Source organism: Aulonocara stuartgranti, assembly GCF_965226115.1.
Source record: "Aulonocara stuartgranti genome assembly, chromosome: 18".
Classification (NCBI taxonomy): domain Eukaryota; kingdom Metazoa; phylum Chordata; class Actinopteri; order Cichliformes; family Cichlidae; genus Aulonocara; species Aulonocara stuartgranti.
This window is the reverse complement of record NC_138954.1, coordinates 8,937,745-8,957,170: the sequence shown is the minus strand read 5'-3', so window position 1 is coordinate 8,957,170 and position 19,426 is coordinate 8,937,745. Positions and strand designations below refer to the sequence as shown.

Here is a 19,426-nt window from a genome sequence, read left to right as displayed (position 1 = left end):
CCATTCGCTTCCGCTTATCCTTTTCAGGGTCGCGGGGGGCGCTGGAGCCTATCCCAGCTGTCATAGGGCGAAAGGCGGGGTACACCCTGGACAGGTCGCCAGTCTGTCGCAGGGCTAACACACAGGGACAGACAACCATTCACACTCACATTCACTCGCACATTCACACCTAGTGACAATTTGGATTAATCAATTAACCTATCCCCACAAGCTGCATGTCTTTGGACGGTGGGAGGAAGCCGGAGTACCCGGAGAGAACCCACGCAAACACGGGGAGAACATGCAAACATTTTCAAGCACTACAAATAAAATCAACACGAGCAAAAGAAAAGATAGAAAAATCAATGAAGAGCTAAAAACCAGACTACTTCTACAATTTTCACTCCATCTTTTGTTATCCACAGCTTGGGAAATAATTATTTCACCCACTGCCGAATTTGGAACTGTTCAATTTACAAAGAAATGAATGGTCTTTAATTTTTATGGTAGTTTCATTTTAATAAATAGAGAGACCATCAACCAAAAATCTAGAAAATGAAACCCATTACATAAAAGTTATAAATTGATTTGCACATCACTGACTCAAATAAGCATTTGATTCCCAAACTAAACAGTACTTTTTGGAAAAAACCTTGTTGGAAAGCACAGCGAGGAAGCTGTTTCTTGCAGTTAGTCAGTGGGTTTACACACATCTGTGGAGGGATTTTGGCCCTTTCTTCTTTATAGAAAGTCTATAAATGTTTTAGGCTTCTTGGCTGTCGCTTGGCAAATAAAAGCCTCAGCTCTGTCCACAGATTCTCTATAGGATTGAGGTTTGCAGAGGTCACTCCATGACTTTAATGTGCTTCTTCTTCCTTTGCTGCCTTAGCAATATGTTAAGCGATATGCCGGTCATTGTTACACAACCCATTAAAGTGTTCTGGGTAAAGTAAAGATGTTCTCAGCCAAGATTTTCATGGCTCCGTCCAGTACCCTTATCAGAAAAACAGCCCCAAAGCATAACATTTCCACCTCCGTGCCTGTCTGTGAGGACAATCTTCATACTCAGGACCGTACTCAGCATTTCTCTTCTTCCAAATACGGTAGAGTTTGATTTTGGTTTCATCTGACCACAGCACTTCCTCCCTCACCTTCTCTGAATCAATTAGATTTTCACTGGCAAACACCAAGTACTAAATCATGTTTTGCTTGGGGACAAAATACCTATTTTACTCACTGACATGCAAATCAATTTATAACCTTTACGTGTTTTTTTTCTGGATTTTTGGTTGATGTTCTCGCCCCATTAAAATGAAACAACTACAAACATCACAAACTGTTCATTTCTTTTTAAGTGAGCAAACTTACAAATTTAGCAGTGGATCAAACAATTATTTCCCCCACTGTACATCTGCCTGGCTGTACTTACTCAGGATAGTGACCTCAAATATGAACTCCATTTACAGATGAAAAAGCTTGAAAAAGAGAAAACTACCAGCATTGCCCGAAAAGTTAACGTGGCTCTTTAACGGTCGCTTTAACCTCCATCGGCTCCACTGGAGCATCTCATGGGCCAAAAGCGTAAACGCTGCGGTTGTACCAATGAGCTCCCAGGTGTGAATGTGTGTAAGTAGATGTTGTAGAAAGAGTGTGTGTGTGTTCGCTGCTCTCTAAATCCCTTTTCTCCGGATAAAGACATAAAAGTTATAGAGACGGAAAAAAAAATGGAGATGAAAGGTTTTAGGAGGACAGAGGAGAGGCTGAATTTATGCTCTGTGCTGGAGTGATACTCTGACTTGTTCACACTGTCATTATCTCACACACGTACAAATACACACACTGAAGTGGTCACGCATGTTCCAATATATGCTTACACCTTATTCCAAGATGCATCCAGTCACACCTCCACACTTGTGGACACAACGATTTTCCTCTAACTCGGATTTGAGGGGAAGCACGACAGTTCAAAGCACGAAACAGACTCAAAAACACAGCTCCCACACACATAAGAGGCAAAAGCAGCACACATACACACAGAAAAACCTTCGCACTTAATTAACACTCCACACTCTAGAGCACCTTAATACAAAGATGTGAAATATGCATTGCACAGAAGACAAACAATAAAATATGTCAAAATTAATTATCTTTAAGCAGAAAATTAGCTGCACTATTAAAGACCTTTTCTCACTATCCTCCCACACATCACACGTTTACATGCATCAAAAGCCACAGGTCAAAATTTAATTACACTGATTAACATTTTGAGTTGAAGGACTCAACAGCTGCCTGGAAATGTTGACACACTTGTTCTGGATGAAAATATTAAAATAGTGTCTCTGGAGACGTTTAATGTGGAACACCAGGAATGCAAGGCCATTCAAAGATGTTTATAGAGCGAAGATATTCCTTACAGGATGCCTATGTTTTTTTTTTACATAGACATAAGACAAAAAACACACACACACCTTGCAGACGGACTGGAACTCTTCATTTTCTTCATCGTAACAAGCCAGCAGGAAGCCCCCATAGGTGCCTGTCCTTTTTCCTTTCCCCAGATAGGCCCCAATCACACACAGGTCCACTGTGTCTCCAACTCCCTCCAAGTAGTCCTTCTTCAACTGGGGGAGGATAACAGCAAGCGAGAAATACATTCATGTATAAATCACCCCATGTTTTGGTCATTGTTCAACACAGGCAAATAAAATGTGCGACTTTAAATGTCTGCAATTTAAAAATATATATATTATAGTGTATGAACCGTCACAGTTTTTGAATGCTGCGTGAATTAGTTGAAAACCTGATAGTTTAAAAATGTCCTCCAGAAATTCAAACTCAGTTAGGATGAAACCGTTTTAAACAACAGTGTAATCAACTTTGGTGTGCAAAAAAAAAACCCCCAAATTCAAAATCTGTTACACTTATCTGTGTTTATATTTCTGAGCAGAAACCTGAGAAAAAAAAATGTCTGTAATTAGAATACCAGGTACGGATAAAAAAAATCCTAGACTTTGATGCTGAAAATCGAAAACGTTATTTCGACTCGGCAGATATTCCTTTCAAGGCTGTCTCATCGTGCACCTCTGCACACCTTTGGTGTTAAAGGCATTTTGAGATCACCCTCTTTCAGTCCCGTTCCCTCCCCTTGTTCTTGCGCTTCTATGACGTATACTGGAACTTCTCCAGTGTGAAAAAATGGCGCTCGTTAAACTTGACCATCATTTTGGAGAAAAGGAAGTCTCAAAAAGGTCTCAAGAAAGCAAATCTGGTGAGCGAAGGCTGTCTAGGTATGCTGAGTGCTTACAGATGCTGCTGCAAAGTTCATGTTTCTGATTAATCTTTTCACTTGAACAGAGCTAGGCATTGAAAATCTCACCATTAGAGATGAAGTCACAGTCCACATCCATGTGAATATCAAACTTATAAATCAGTGACATAGTAATTCATTTTCCTCATTAGCACCTCATGGAATTGGTCATTATTGGTATTAGTATAATAGTAAAAGTATAATTAGTAATATTAAGGTCTCAACCAACATGATCACCTCATCTATGATCATGCTCATCTCCATCTGTATGCAACATGTGCTAATAAATAATTTGGCATTTCTGTAAGTTTGTTGAATATGAAAAATCCAACAGAATCAAGCTATGTTAGCTTTATTAAATATTGTTAAAAAGATCAGGAGTAAGAATTTGGTAAAAGTGTAAATCGTGTGCATGAAGGTTATGTGAGGAAAGTGCCTGTAAAATGGCAAAAGTGATCTTGAGCACAGCTTGGACTCATTAGAAGATAATTGTTTTTGGATGAAGACCAATTAGGTGATCATTGTGTTTCCAGTTTGAGCAGCGATTCTTTTGAATTATAGAAAGACAGATGATGGCTGCTTCACGATGGCATAAGCAAATAAACAAAACAAAAATAAACAGCAAATATCAAATCAGCAAGCTTCTGATTGTACTCTACATCTGACATATTACCTGTGGGCTTGAAAAACTGCAGATTCCTCAAGTGGAAACCTTTAAAAATTGCTTGGGTTGTAGCCAGAGTCTTAGCTCTCATCGCCATTACTGATCCAACGACTGAAAGTCATGTCAGTTTGACAAAGAAGTTGTGAAAGTTGTTTGTTTTGGGCTTGTCTGCGGTTCAGGGTAAGAACGGGACTTCCGGGGAGTGCAAGATAAGATGACCTTGAAGGCTTTACCTTTAAATCAAGTACGATTTGGCATTTTACTTGGCAAATGTTGGGGCTTTCCAAGCATACCATGAAGCAAATAATGGTCTTTCTATAGTCACTCTATATATGTGTGTTTGTGTCATAACTTTATGATAGGGTAAGTGCACATCCACGTTGTTAGGCAGTGTGTGTGTAACGTGAATGTAAATGATTAATGGGTAACAAAACTGAAGCGCATGACCACACATAAACACACACCTTGAGCCAATTATGAGAGCGCTTGGCAATTTCATAGGTGGCATCCTTCTCTAGAGTCTTCACCATGAGGCCCTCGCAGGAGTCTAAACACACAAACAGATTAATACTCCAACTCACGAGTCCTGCTACGCAGAAAGGAAATTAAGAGATTATCTTTCAGATACATAAAAGGTCTTTGTTTTCTTTTGAAATACACAAAACAAAAGCAGGTTGAGGACACAAAGACAGCCAGTGGACAAGGACACTGGCGTATAACTCAAAGAGACGCACGGGAAACACAGCTCTATGTGCTTCCTCATAAACAGAGCCAGACAGACACAACGCAAGAAAATTCAATTACACAACTAACAAGTCCTGTCTCTCTTATGCAAACACACAACACAACAAACACACACGCCAAACAAAGGGACGGCATGCAGGGAAAGGACGACTACTACACACAAAGCCCTCGCACAAAATCACAAACGAAATGAATCTCTCGCACAGCACACCCACACACACACAAAAAGGTTCAAGATGCACAGGGACAGCAGGCGAGGAAAAAAAGTACACAGTCGGTGCACACACAAAAAAGTTATGAGACACAAAGAGACAGCAGGAAGGAAAACAAGTAAGAAAGCCTGTCTCCATCTAACCGGCACGCATACGCACACACACACACACCTCGGACAGATTGCTCCAGGAACTCGGCGATGGTGTCGGTGTTGTCGGAGTCGATGGATCGGGCAAACACAAACTCTCCCTCCACCTCTGAGAAGCTTTCTCTCAGTAGAGCCCGACGCCGACACAATGGCTGTCGCACCAGGGACTAAACACAACACACACAGAAACACATACACAATTACAAATGGCAAAACTGTATCATTACAACCATTTTCTCTCTATAGCTCGGAGCCTTGCGATGACAAGGATGAAATGCCATCTCAACCATCTACCCACTCATACACAAACACACAGTCTCAGAGTATACTCACAGACACACAGCCACGGCAGCTTTGGGCACACATACAAACACCCACACGTATACATGTGCACGCACAGCCACACACACGAGCAGCTTTAAATCTGCAGAACATGCAGTCTTATGCACGATTTATACCCTTACTCGAAATGTATGCAGATAATGAGGCCGAAGCAGCCTGCAACGTTCTGCAATTACACCTTCGGTGATTGTTCTATGCTACAGTATTGACTTTCTTTTACACTTACATATATATACTTTTCCACAATCAATGGCGATTGAAGCTTGTACGAGATAAACAGAGGCTTACTGCAATTTTCCTCAACCTGTAAGGGAACTGGAGGGCCGCTGCCAGCGGGATGCGGGAGGGGAAAATGTGGAGTGAAGTTGAACAACTATATTTTGTCGGGGGGAATTTCACTGATACTGAACTTTTATTTTAATTCATTTGACTGACAAAAAAACCCAAAAAACTGTGAGGTGACAGGTGTGAGCTTTATTTGAAAATCACTGCTTTTACTGAAATTACTGCAACTCAGAAAACAGAACCGTCTACGCACAGATTGGTGGAGCTCTGAAAACAAGGAAATGTCATACTGGCAGACCAAAAGGCTGCTGCTTTTGCATTAACAAAATAATTACAGCCTATTACATTTTACATTTTGTTTTACAAAAGTTGGTTCACAACATTTCTAGGTAGAGACACGTAACGAGTTTGGTGCAAGCTACGCTACGGCACAGCCAACCTTTCGTTCCACACGTTCTTTGTGAGGATGATTCTAACCATCTACTAGAGTTTAATTTATCCGTTAAAAATAACTGAAAAGGCCACATATTCTCCTAAATATCACAAGTCAGCCAACACTTGGCTAAAGCAGCAAAGCACCCACATACAGCATTGACAAGAGGACAATACATTAAAGGTCAACAGATGCAGGTTTCATCAATTAATGATGACACTGCAAGGTTTTTTTTTTTATGCTTCATTTTATTCAGCTTAGTCGCAGCACTGAAATGCTGCTGCAATTTCTGTCTGACCAGAAACCCCAAAAGCTTGTGGGAAGCTGATACCCTTAGGAGTTCAGATTTTGACTGGAATTACATTTTTTTAAACATCTTCACATTATGTCTACTTTTGACTTTTTGATTATAATTGAGGTAAATTTTACATCTATATTGTCATTTGACATGTGTCAATTGCCTGTAGTTGGCAGCACATGGATTTATACACTCTGACAGTAGCTTGGCACAACAGCTAGGCAATGCCAATCCTTAATGATGCTCTTGTCTTTATACGTGTCATTGCTCTGAAATAGGACTTTGGCATATTGTCACATGGTGACATGCATTAATACAAAGCTGAAGTGTGCTCTGGCATAGAGGTTGTTGGACATGCACCTGGTATTTTGCAAGAATATATAGCAGTATATAGCAGCGAGCACGAGGGGGGAGAAGACTTTAAAGGGCCAAGTTTGGTGCTACATTCACTATCATTTCATCATGTACACCAGGGGTTCTCAAACTTTTTCTAGCATGCCCAATTTCAGAAGGTGAAAAAAGTTCAAGCCCTCCAACATTCTTGAATTTTACTTAAATGCAAGTCAACACAATTCATCAGCAAATCGTAGATTATTACAGTTATTTTTTTTTTTTTACTTTTCAAATTCTAAGTGCCATGCCTGCAGTGCCCCACAGGGTTGTAAATGTTTTAATGTTTTACAGTAAGAGTGAACATACCCATCTGTAAATAAACAACATATTAATTCATATCCATTATTGCGAGAAGTTCTAGCCTAGTTGTCAACAGCTCCTTGACCTCTGCCAATCTGCCATATCTACAAAATTATCTACATTTATCTAAAGAGAGAATTTCTGTGACTCTTTACAAAGTTTATTTTTTTCCCCCCATTCTCTGTGCCGTTCTTCTGTCTCCTTTCTGCACAAGAGTTATGGAGGCTGTGTTGCCAGTGATAAATTGAAGTTTGGGAAGTATTTTGTGTTCAAACTCAGGAGGACTTGTGTCACTACATGGAATCAAGACCTATTTATAAAAAGAGCAAGTTCAAATCCACCAAAGGAGAGAAATCTCAAAGGATAATGAGACAGATGAAGCTGGACTTGAACTAGTAGTTTGCTGTACAGCTGCCAGCCAGTGCTCATAGAAAGCTTTGTATGAGTCATACAAATCCGTTTACCCCAGTGCGTTAAAACCACAAATTTATTTATTTTCCCTCCTTTTATATTCTTGCCTTAAAAATATGAACCCAACAAAATGAGCATATGCAGTGTATGTGTAATATTAGGTCCCTAAAGTAGATAAATAATTTAAAAAATAGCACCAAGGACATGACCTTGGTGTCCTGTGTGGTGGCGACTGCTGACTAATAGCTCTTGCTGGTTGGTCAGGCCTTAGCAGGGGAGGTAGCTGGTGTGAATAGCATTAAAAAACCCTCCCAGGACAACAACAGTGTTAGCAATGACAAGGACTATAGGGCAAAGGCAATTGGATGTTTCCAATTAATCGAGGAGAGAGATAAAGAAAAAAGAAATTAATAAATAAAGGGCAACAGCCATAAAGAAGACAAAGTATGCATATACAGAGAAAAAATAATTCATCACATTTGCATAAATGCCATATTAGGAGGAAGTAGCAATGAAATGGCACAACTTAAGAAGACAGTATTGGTCTTTTAATTACATAATTTTGTTTCTGTCCACTTGGGAAAACTCACATGGCACCGGAAGATGGAAACAGTAATTAGGATTTTCTTTAGCAGTCTTAAGAAATGTGCTTAAAAACTAAGCTTTATTTGGATAGAAACATATACTCTATCCCACACTCAGTCACAGTTACCACCCACAACACATACACTCTCAGACAGACAGACACACACCTACCCACACACACGCACACACACCCCGTCGGAATTACAATGAGCATTACAATCATTATGTAGTTACGGCCTCCAGAAGCAGCATCATTGGCATTCAGGGACGATGCTGGCAACTTGGCGGGTGACGAGCACGCGGGTACTCACAAACAATAAACACGCGCAGCGGTTTAAAGAAAGAAAACAGGAGTGTTTTAAGAGATCTCTGGGAAACATTTTCATCATCACTAGGCCTTACCTCGCCATTGAGGTAGAGGAGGTCAAAGGCGTACACACACACTTGGACTTTGATCTCTGATGCATCCACATCCTGCAGGGAGACATCAACACACATGGATACATTTTAATATTTTTCCCTTTGACAAAAATATGCAAATAGACGCATCTTATTCACAAATCGCTACAACCAACCTTGGGACTTGTTACAAAGAGCTCTTTGATTTCTCTCCCCGTTCGTGTTGAAAGTTAACCACCCAGCCTTCCCGTCTTCCTCTTAACAGCGTCACACCTCCCTGTTGTGTTCGCCCTCTCTCAGCCTATTACTTCCTGCTCCTCTGCTCACTTCACTCACCTCTTCTGCTTCTCCTTCTCCCACTCTCACCTTTCTAGAACCTCATCCTGTTTATTCCACAACTTCTTTACCCCTGCTGGTTTCTACTTTCCCAACTCGACCTTATTACTGTGTTTCCAGCACACCCCTGATGGAACCCAAGGAATGTTGAATTCCGGGGATAAGGCTCCACAAGCGATTTACAAATCCATTACTCTGTCTGTGAACCCATTCTTTATTAGATACTAGCTTGTTTCAAACTAGTGATGTATGAAATCAGGTTGCATCATTAAAATTTAAAAGGGTACTCCTGTGCAGTTTTTGACCACTAGTAGCACAATAAAGCAACTTTCCAGAGGAGATTTCAGGAGCATTTGTTTGCATGCAATCACAGCAATACACATTCTTAACTCCTGATTTCAAACAATCCCAGTTTTCTGCGATGGCAGTGACATGACAAGAAGTGCAATGTGGCACAGACTGACTCAGATGGCTACCATTAATGAATCTGCCAGTTGTGGACCTGTGAGGTGTCGGCTTCTGAGACTACAGACTCTTCCTCAGTTGTGCATTATGGTCTCCCAGTTCTCCTTCTATTCTGGTTAGACTGTGCGAATTTGAGAAGGGAGCAGTACCAATGGCAGCATGAAATCTTCAGGTTTTTGGCAGGCTTAAAACAAAATCACTGACCACTTTTATAAAAATATTCTTTTTTTGGACTGTAATTGAACCCACAGAGGCTGATGCACAACAGAAACGGTTTCAGCTGTGCTACCATACTTAGAAAAGGCTGATCAGTCAGCGTTGATAAAGATAATAAACTTCGCTTAACTAACAACTGGAACTCCACTGGGACTCAACTGATGGCTTCTGATAACAAGTCACAGTTTGCCTATTTGGGATACTTCATTAATAGTCATTATGTATTTCAGATGAATATAACCTTTCCAAGTAAATATTCTTAAGTCATCTCAAAATAAGGTTAAAAAGTTTAAAAACCACTGTTCAAATGTGTTTATATACGTGAAAAGAAAACATCAATACCACAGCTGATCATAAAGGCATCTGATTATTTTAAGTATGAAACACTCTTCAAACAAACTTTGCCTCCTAAGTTTATTCTCAAGCCAACTACTGTTGTTTTAAACAGATCATCATGATCATTAACATCAGTGTACTGAAAGCCTACTTGCCCACGTGGCCTAAATTACCCCCTCCAAGCCTAAGCATGGTGATTTTAAAGATTTATGGGGTTTTTTAAGGCATAGACTACAACAACTAACTATGTAACCCATCAACCTACCAATTTATGTCAGTACTAAAGTACAAACTGACACTAAATTAAATCTGTGCCAAATTCCAACTGCAACTAACTTTCATCCATCTGTCACCAACATACAAGAAGCTCATGATGAAATACATACTCAGCTTCATCAACATTTCCTTCAGGTAATTATTAGTTAGATAGATAAAATAGTCAGATTAGATAATTTTGTAAAGTGTGACTTGCAGGTTCAGTTCTCCAAACTTCTGTGAGTGATCTGATAAGGACTGGATGGAAGAATTAAACAGCAACGACTAAAAAAATAAAAATAAAAAAATTACAAAAAAAAAAAACACCGCAATCTTTAAACCTGAAGGATTTTTCTCTCTTTAATTCTTCTTTTCACACCCTCATTACTTTCCTCTCTGCTCATTAATAATGTTTAATTAGTGCATATCTGGTTTCATCTCCTCAGCAGAAATATTTCATTCAGGAAGCGTGCTTGTGGTATTGAAGCAGTTGAGATGTTACAGAATGCCAGAAGGGCAAAACAATCAGTATGTGCATCAAACCGTCATTACAAATAATCATAGTTTCATGGTGGCAGTAACAGTATCAAAAAAAGAAAAGAAAAAGAAAAAGTCATCAAGATAATCATTTTCAGCAATTTCCATCACCATGTTCTCTGTATTTTCCTCCTCATTTCTCTTTTCCTAATTTACAAGGATGGCATCATGCATACAAAGAGAAAGTAAAGAGAGCAGTTTCACTCTAATGTGATTGGTGTAGTGGAAAGAGGCCGTTAGTCTGATCAAAACTGAATAAACACCTTGCTGACATTTGCAATCTCAGCCACCACCACCACCCTTCTCGATCCATTTGACTCTTCCTTCTCCTACTTATCAGTCTCCCCCTCGTTCTGTCTGCTTTTCCTCCGTCCATCACCCTCAGTCTGCCGGATCATTTCACACTATTATCTCGCTCTACTCTACCTTCAAGTCTTTATCTCTGTCTTGTTTTCTCTCTTCAACCTTTTCACTCCTCCTCCTTTCTCCTCTCATTATCTCCTACTCTCTGCCTTTATGACACCACAGCCATTTTATTTCCCTTTCTTCTTCCCTATTACATCCCGCTCTGTCCATACCTTTCTCTTACGGGTGGTGAGGACCTGGAAGGGCTGGATCTGTTTCTTCTCGTGATCCCAGGCCACCGCCTCAGAGTCCAGGACACAAGATACAACAGAGTCCTTCTTCACCTGCGTGAAAAACCATGACAGAGCAACAAAGAAAAATAGATAAACAAAAAGATAAAAGATTGCGCTCAAGAGTGAGATGAGAAAGATGAGAAAGATTTTTTATAGATGAAGGGGGGAAAAAAGCCAGACTGCATATAGGCAACATCTGCTGTAGCAAACAGAAGACTGCTGGATTTACTTCAATGAGACTTTCAATCTTCTGACAAACTCAGAGATTCAAACTCTGTTCATGTCTTTGAAAAGCGCCAAGTTGAGTCTCATACAGAGGTAATCATACCGAAGACATGTTCAGGTCGTTTCAGGACCCGCAGCTGCCCCCAATTTGTTGCCAAATGCTTTGGAAGACAGCACATTAGCATTTTTTATGCCCTACATGTATTGCTATCTTGAGCAGTCATGTCTTATAACTGAAGTCTCTTCTTTTCAGACAGTTTCCAAACTGTTAAGCACGTCCCCTCTTTTGGTGGGACGCCCACGTCTGGTCAAAAGTTTCACCAGAAACATTCTGCAGTTTGTTGTTTATCATTTATGCATTAACTAAAGGCTTTGGCAGCTGATAGTTATTTCCCTGTGCAGGAAGACACTGATAGGGTTTAAGCTGCGGATAAACCGTCTAGCTCATGGGCAGATTATATTGACCATCACAGCCGAATCCCAAGATCAAACTGAGCAAACTGAGCGGCTGCTAATTAGCTGAGCCACCAAATCGTGTGTGAGGCTTTAATCCCTCACTTCCTGGTCAATTTGGGAACCTGTAGGATACCTCGAAATGTCTACATTTCTAATCTGAATCAGACTGGGAACTTATTAGCGAAGGAAATCTGAAAGGTAATCAGACACCTAATCAAAGCTAAGCGTAACAGACACTTTAGAGGTAACAGCTTGTTTGCAAACAGTCTGAAATATCAAACACAATCAGTTCTCCTCATAAGGTTATTAGGCTAAGTAATGAATTAATTACTAATTAATGCATCTGTATTAATATTAATGTATTAATATTAATTCATAATTTGAAACTTTAAGGCTCTGTGGTAGCCTGGGGAAAATTGGTTTTCCCTTATTAAAATGCAAAATAATGCAGCAAGGTGCTGTAAAATCTAATCAAACCATCTTCTCCATGCAGGCAACCTGAGATAGTTTGAAGTTTAACTCAGTGTGCTCACCAAGTGTGTTGGCACACACAAACACACTGCCACGAAATCATAATGTCAAGATAGGCAATGTAAATGATTATCTAAGCATTTTCTTTAATTAACTGTCTGCCACATTAATGATCAGTAATCAATTTCTGAGACAAAAACTTCACATAACCAACATGAGCCATTTTCAAACCGCAAGAAATTCAGCATCTTAAATTATGAACCATTAACTTCACAAACCCATAAAAAGGAAAATTACTTCAAAAGATAGAAAGGCAATGTCATCTCTCAAATCTATCTCGAGGCATCCAAATAATCAAGCAAAGACGCCAAAATCTAACACTATGTCTGTTTCCTCTTGCAATTTAGGAGGTAATAATGGTGAGAAAGAAAGGTGACAGAGAAGGAGAAAAAGTCTGAAAATAATCCATGAAATGCTGGTAAGGGGAGTGCAAAGAGAACAAGGCGAAGGAAGAGGAGCAAGGGAGGAAGGAACCAAAAAAAAAAGTTAAAGAAAATGTTTTAAAAGTAAGGGAGAAAAAAATGGTGCGAAAGAAATTGTGAGAAGGGAGACAGGGATGAGAAGAAACCGAAGGCAAAAACAAAAAAGGTGAGAGAAGGCACCAGTCAAGATCGTCGGCAGGCGATGAAGAGAGAGCGAGAGCAAATACGTAAGAAGTGTAGAGGGAGTGAGAGGAGAAGGGTATAAGTGGCAGAGAGGCAGACCAGAAAGGTGAAATTGCAGACAGGTAGTATCAAAGCTTAAAAAAAGATGAGAGGAAGAGAGGCTGAATAAGACAAGAGTGGAGAAAGAGAGGTGGGGGGAAAAAAGAAGAGAGCGAGCTAGGAGTAGTGAAGAATTGAACAAGTATCATCAAGACGTAATGAAGAAGAAAGGCGGGGAATGATTAGACAGGCAGACATGAGGGAAGTGGACGGAGAGAGCAATAAGGTGAGTGTGAGAGACAAAGATCCGTGTAGCTTTTAAAGTTATTAAAAAAAAGGGAGGAAAATATCAGAAAGATGAAAGTCGGTGTGAGGGAAAGTTAGAGTGCAGATGTTATGAGAGAAGATGGGATACAGAGGTTAGATTGACTGAGGTGAGATATGAGCTATCATTTGAGTCATGTTGGCAAAAAGCTACTGTCCAGCAGGATGAGGAAAGAGATTTTACTTTCCTCCCATGTGGCAGAGTTGTGCTAGTTTATGTGAACAAAATCTTAAAATCTAAAATCTTAAAACTAAACAAGGTCAAATAACTTTAATCTTATTTTGAAAAAAATCTTATTTTAAATAACAGAATTAATCCCTAAAGCTCTTTCACAGCAGTCTGCTAGCTTTTCTTTTTGGATTTTTTAGACTTTTTATAGATCTTTTTCATAGCTGACAATATAACATGTCAAAACAGGAAAACCACATAATAATATAATATATAATCGATAACATTAACGGTGGTTTTATGCCACTTAGATGAGCTGGGTCCGGGGTTTGTTACTGTACACCGACTGGAAAGGCTTCCTCGACTACTTAATGGACCAGAGCAGCCGTTAATGTTAGTTCCACCTAAGCGTTTCCTGCTTGATGAGTCAAACTGTCTGAAGTGAAAAGGGTCTCCTAGAAAACTGACAGTAAGGAGATATAAGGGAATGAAAGAGGAGAAAGATAGGAACATCATGCAAATGCTTCTCAGCCAGCTTTCAACCATTTGAATAGGGATGAAGTTAATCAGTTGTGACTTAAACCCACAAAGACGTGAGAGTTCCCCGTCGTTGGAAAGCATTGAATGTGAAAGAGGATATCAAGAAGTTATGTAAAGCAAGTTAGTGTAAATTAAGTGGTCTTAAGTGAAACATATAATACAAATATTGTTATTGTTTAACCCTTTACACCCCACAAGTTTCCTGTGTCCCAAGTTAGAACTACCTGTCAGTAAGTATAAGCACATCGACAATTTATCAACTGTTGGCAGACGCAGCCAGTGGGGAGACCCAAACAGACGTGGAGAAGATCTGTCGAGAGCAAAGTGAAGGCCGTCGGAATGACGTGGACCCAGCTAAAGAGAGCAGCCCAGAACAGAGTCCGTTGGCGTGGTGTTGTTGCAGACCTATGCTCCCCCAGGAGTCAACAGGAAAACTGATTTGGCAGACGCAGCCAACAGTCGATGGGAAAGAAGTATTGTAGAGATGAGAATCGAGAACTAGGAAACTGGTTCCAATCTGTCCAGTTCATCAAGCTCATATGCCTCCAAACTTGCTATTTCATTTAAACCAGAATTTTACATGGTTGTCTGAAGGCTGCACAAAGCTGAGCAATGTTGTCCAACTTGTGGAAGTGGAGGTTATGCACACCAGCTGTTTTCCTACACTGTGTTCAGACCAAAGACTGTGGAGGGTAAAGGCACTGTGACATCAGCCATTGGTTTTGGCTCAACATTCTCAAAACCTTAACTTTAACATCGTGCTACATTTCTGGAGTCAGAAGCTGTATCCTGGGACCAGATGGGGACACCAGCCAGATATGTTAGCGAGCTTTTACCATGAAGTGCAGAAATGCAATGCAGACAAACATGTCTGCTTGTTAGACCTATGGAACAAACTACTAAGGAATTTGACTCCAGAAGCACAAACTTCTTCAATATTGTGGACAACAAAGCAAGTCATACTATTAGTCAGACAAACCACTGAAAATGTTTTAAGAAGCATAAACAGCATGAACGTAATGGAGATGGTCAAACTCAGTTACTCAAATGAGCTTAATTGAAGCTGAGCAACAATTTTATTACCCCACCGTATCAACTTCAAAAATACTAATGGCTGCTGGTGTTGACCCTCAGGCTCCTAGTAAATGCATCTATGATAGAAATGTGAAAAGCCTAAAAGTTTTTCTGAAAAGTTGCCCTCTGACCATGAAATTGAGGTCGAGGTCGCTGCGATTTGGGTAGATGGAACTATTGTATCAATTTTAAAATCCAACGTCACCTCATTCTTGAGTAATCATGATAACAAACTTGGGTGTCCACACCACCCACGAGGTGGAGTGATGATGAAATTCAGCTTTCTGTGGCTGAAGGGTTAAACACCTCTTTAGGTCCAGTTTTTTCTCCTCTAGAGAAAACAAATTTGGATTCTATCAGCAAAATAATAAAGAATAAGATATTATCATTGATAAATGTTATAAATATCTTCTTATAGATAAAATGTAGAAGTGAAACTAAACTCAAGCAGCACAGATTTAGTCGGTGATGAACTCAGAGAGGCATTTAAAAACAAAACACAGCCGCACATAAAGAGCCAATCAGTTTAACACAAGACACTGATTAGATTTGGGGGGGTGCTTATTCCCTGATGATATGTTCACAGGTTGGAACAATTAACGGCTGACTGTACTGACGTCCGGAGGGAACATGACCTCTGTGAACCATCATGAGTCATACACTGGAAAATTAGTTGCATGTTTGACCTGCAACTGCAACCTTCAGGTCTGCATCTTCGCATTCTCCCCTTGAAGTCAACAAAATACGTCTAGGATCTAATTAATGACAACCTTGACACCACAAAATACCTTGCAACATGAGGAAACAAAGTGTGAACTCTACAAAAGGTCAAGTCTGACCTGCAAACTAAAATACTTAAACTGAAATTTACCAAAATTATGACATGATGTGATTCTTTTGCTTTTTTGCTACCGGTGTTGTGTTGCCATTTTTTTTCCTGAATTTGTTGTGAGAAACACCACCTGTTTCCACTAACAAGCTCTAGTAATTAATAACATCTTAATAAATTCTTGCACAGGAACCCATTAGAAATATTACACATCTATTCTGAGAATTCATCTGATTCGATAATCTGCTCTAATTAGCACAGACCAGATGGGAATTTATTTTAATGTCAATGACGTTTCAATAATAGCTGTGCATCCAACAAAAGGCTTGAAAACAAAATAAATGAGAGCAGAGTGCAAACTGATGTAGATTCATTTGGTACTTGACTGCAGTTCCTTACTACAGCAGAAAAACACACTCGGCAGGCACTGAAGCAGTGAGCACGCTCAGATAACCTCAGGCCAAGTGCCAAAGTTTCAGGTAGTGGTGCTCTTTTTCTCACTCCCCACTCAAGCAGATCCTCACTAATTTGGCAAGCCTTCCCACGGCTGAAATTTAAAGGTAAAACTGCAACAATGTGTGTTTTTGACATCTATTAGAGAGATGACAAGCTGGTTAAAATTCCCATCCTGAGTGGACAACTCAGTAGACTTAAAACAAAAAAAGAAATCTAATGGCCAGCAGCAGCTCTCGATGAGTGCAGGGAGAGTAAGGACAGGAAAGAACAAATAAACTGAACAGGGGTTTCCAACTGTGACAAATCTAAGGCAGAAAGGAGAAGTATGCACATGGAAACGAGACAGATGAGAGATAGGCGAGAAGAAGAACCAAAGTGACGAGGCAGTGAGCAGGATAAATGTGTTCAGCTGTTATCCGCTACGCTGTAAAAGGCCTCATTTGACAATCACACTCTCCTCTCTCCCAAAGGGCTGAGCTGCGGTGTCGAAGTGTTTTACCTTGGGAATGCGGGAGATGATATCTGGGTATTTGCTGGTGTTGTCTTCCTGGTTGCGGCTGAATATTCGAACCTCGCCACCCTCCAAAATGTGAATCTGTAGAGGAAAACAAAAAAAGTCGCAATAAAATAGATAAACACAAAACAGCATGATTTATGTGTTGGTTAAAACATGTAAAATTACAACAACAACAACAAAAAGAGACTTGATGTTGCATTCAGATACAGATGGATCGACTTGTAAAGAATTCATGGACCTCAAGGAGGAAGAACAACAGCTATTGTTATTAACAACTAACCACAGGAGATGCATGTGTAGGTGGAATTCATTACCGGCTCTTATTATGCCAAGATAACAGTATAATAGTTGAAGTGTCAGATAGGACAAACGTATTCGGGCAAATATAAAATCATAACTTATGTTGTTTAACAGGATATTTAAAGGAAAACATTCAGTCTACACATGAGGTGCCTGCTACATTTATCCTTCTTTATGCAGAAGATACATTTAAAATCTCTTGTGCGAAAGTGTTCTGACTGGGACAGGCAGCTCACTAAATACACAAAGATAGACACGATAGCATTCACAGTCAGATTTTACCGATTCCAAATCATTTAAAATTACCTTCAATTCATTTGGTAAGACCAGCTCACCAAGCTTTAGTTGATATTACTTAAAATTCAAATGCTCCTTTTGCCCAATTAAGTGGGAGCTTTGGGGACAGAATGAAGAAATAAGTCCTGGGAATGAAGAGAGCAACTGCCCACACAGTAAGATTATGAAATCATGCAAGCATTATCAATACATACATGCACACAGGATGGATTCCTGACCAATTAGCACCAGTTTTCTGTCAATCTATTCCGGTAATCTGTAACTGTAATTTCGGTCGTTGCTGTGCTTTTTGGAAGTCGAATTTCCCAGAGGAACCCACCCGAGGGATTAATAAAGTTCTATCTTATCTTATCTTATCTTATCTTAATCGGCTCAGTCTTCCAGACTAATGACTATCTTTATGTAAATATGTATTCTGAAGGAACATACAGCTGACAACATTTATGGTCACTCAGAGGAGAAGGTTTTTCCTACCTAGTGTAGGGGTGATCATTAAACTGAGGCTTCAACAATTAGTCTCCCAATTATTTTCTAGATTAATGGATTAACTGTCAGGTCACCGAAATGACCAAATGAGCAAGTAAATGGCAGAAAATCACAAGACAGCTACGCTGACACATAATGTGTTTCAGCAGTCCATCTCATGCAACAGGATAAACACCTTAGCTTAATCAATCCAGCTGTCTACATATGCAACATAATGGCTTGTGTTTTACTTTTACTATTGTGTTGTGCTTCATATACAAAACTACAGTAATTGTCTATTAGGCTCTTAATTCTTCCAATACACGGGTTATCTGCAGTTCACCGCATAATGTGCATAAACACATCTTATGTGGAAAATGTTAGCAGCTGCTCCTCTGCTAATGCAAGACAGTCTAGTTTGATTCAAGTGTCACGTAAAACAAAGAAAAAAAGATGATGCAGAGGAAATATATTAAGTTGTAGCTTTATATTTATATTTTACTGATTCAGTTCAAAATATTCTTCATTTATTTTATCCTTTGTTTAGGTGCAGCCGCTCAGTTAATCCAGCGTATGAAACAAGCCGTTTTAGCTCGTCTCCCTTTAAGCCAGCTTTCTTCTGGGGCTCCTGTACTCTCAGCTATAGCTGTGTGCCTGATATGAGATGTAGGGAGATCCACTAACATCAAACAGAGTCAAAAGTAGACTAAACTGTTTGAGATAGAGCATTTAGAAGAATCTGAAGCCTGGCTTTAGGCTCACAGGGATTACTTGTGCATACACTGAGCTCATTATTTGAAAATATGTCCATGTTTAACATGAAAATCTACCAGTGTAACAGTATGCATATTTCAGAAAATAAGGAAAAGCCTAATAGTTCCCCTTTAAGAAACTAATGCTACATTCCATTTGAAGTACAAAGTCATAAATTCTGACTTCCCAGTCAGACCTTTTAGCTGGAACGCTGGGTAAAGTTGGCCTTGAGGTGGCAGTAGCGTGCATAAACATGGAGTAAAACTGTAGAACATTTCATCTGTACTAGTACCGCTTTGTATTTGTGACTAAATAAGCCATACACAGAGTACAGACCAGGCTGTATCCATGAGTATACTGCTGCTGTGTTGTTAAACACGCCAAATAAAGATAAATAAAAAGCCTTTGTGTTGTACTGCTGGGCGACAGCTGAATGCCTCTAACATCCTAGGGAGCAAAACACTGCCTGTTTTTCCGACTGGTACTAGTACCAAGGGAAATGAACCACAGTGGGTTTACCATTTCAGCTGGAAAATCTGTTCTGGTAATAAACTTATTTTCA

At 39.7% G+C, this 19,426-nt stretch overlaps 1 protein-coding gene across 1 annotated transcript in view; it reads right to left on the bottom strand.

Moving 5' to 3' along the window:
* lig1 (ligase I, DNA, ATP-dependent) overlaps window positions 1-19,426 on the bottom strand; it is a 63,307-nt gene that overhangs the window by 15,413 nt on the left and 28,468 nt on the right. The window contains exons 18-23 of the mRNA XM_082514816.1: window positions 17,032-17,127; window positions 11,225-11,335; window positions 8,505-8,576; window positions 5,078-5,222; window positions 4,415-4,497; window positions 2,448-2,600 (exon numbers count right to left, since the gene is read on the bottom strand). Coding sequence (XP_082370942.1) covers window positions 2,448-2,600; window positions 4,415-4,497; window positions 5,078-5,222; window positions 8,505-8,576; window positions 11,225-11,335; window positions 17,032-17,127 — 660 coding nt within the window. The remainder of the gene's footprint in view (window positions 1-2,447; window positions 2,601-4,414; window positions 4,498-5,077; window positions 5,223-8,504; window positions 8,577-11,224; window positions 11,336-17,031; window positions 17,128-19,426) is intronic.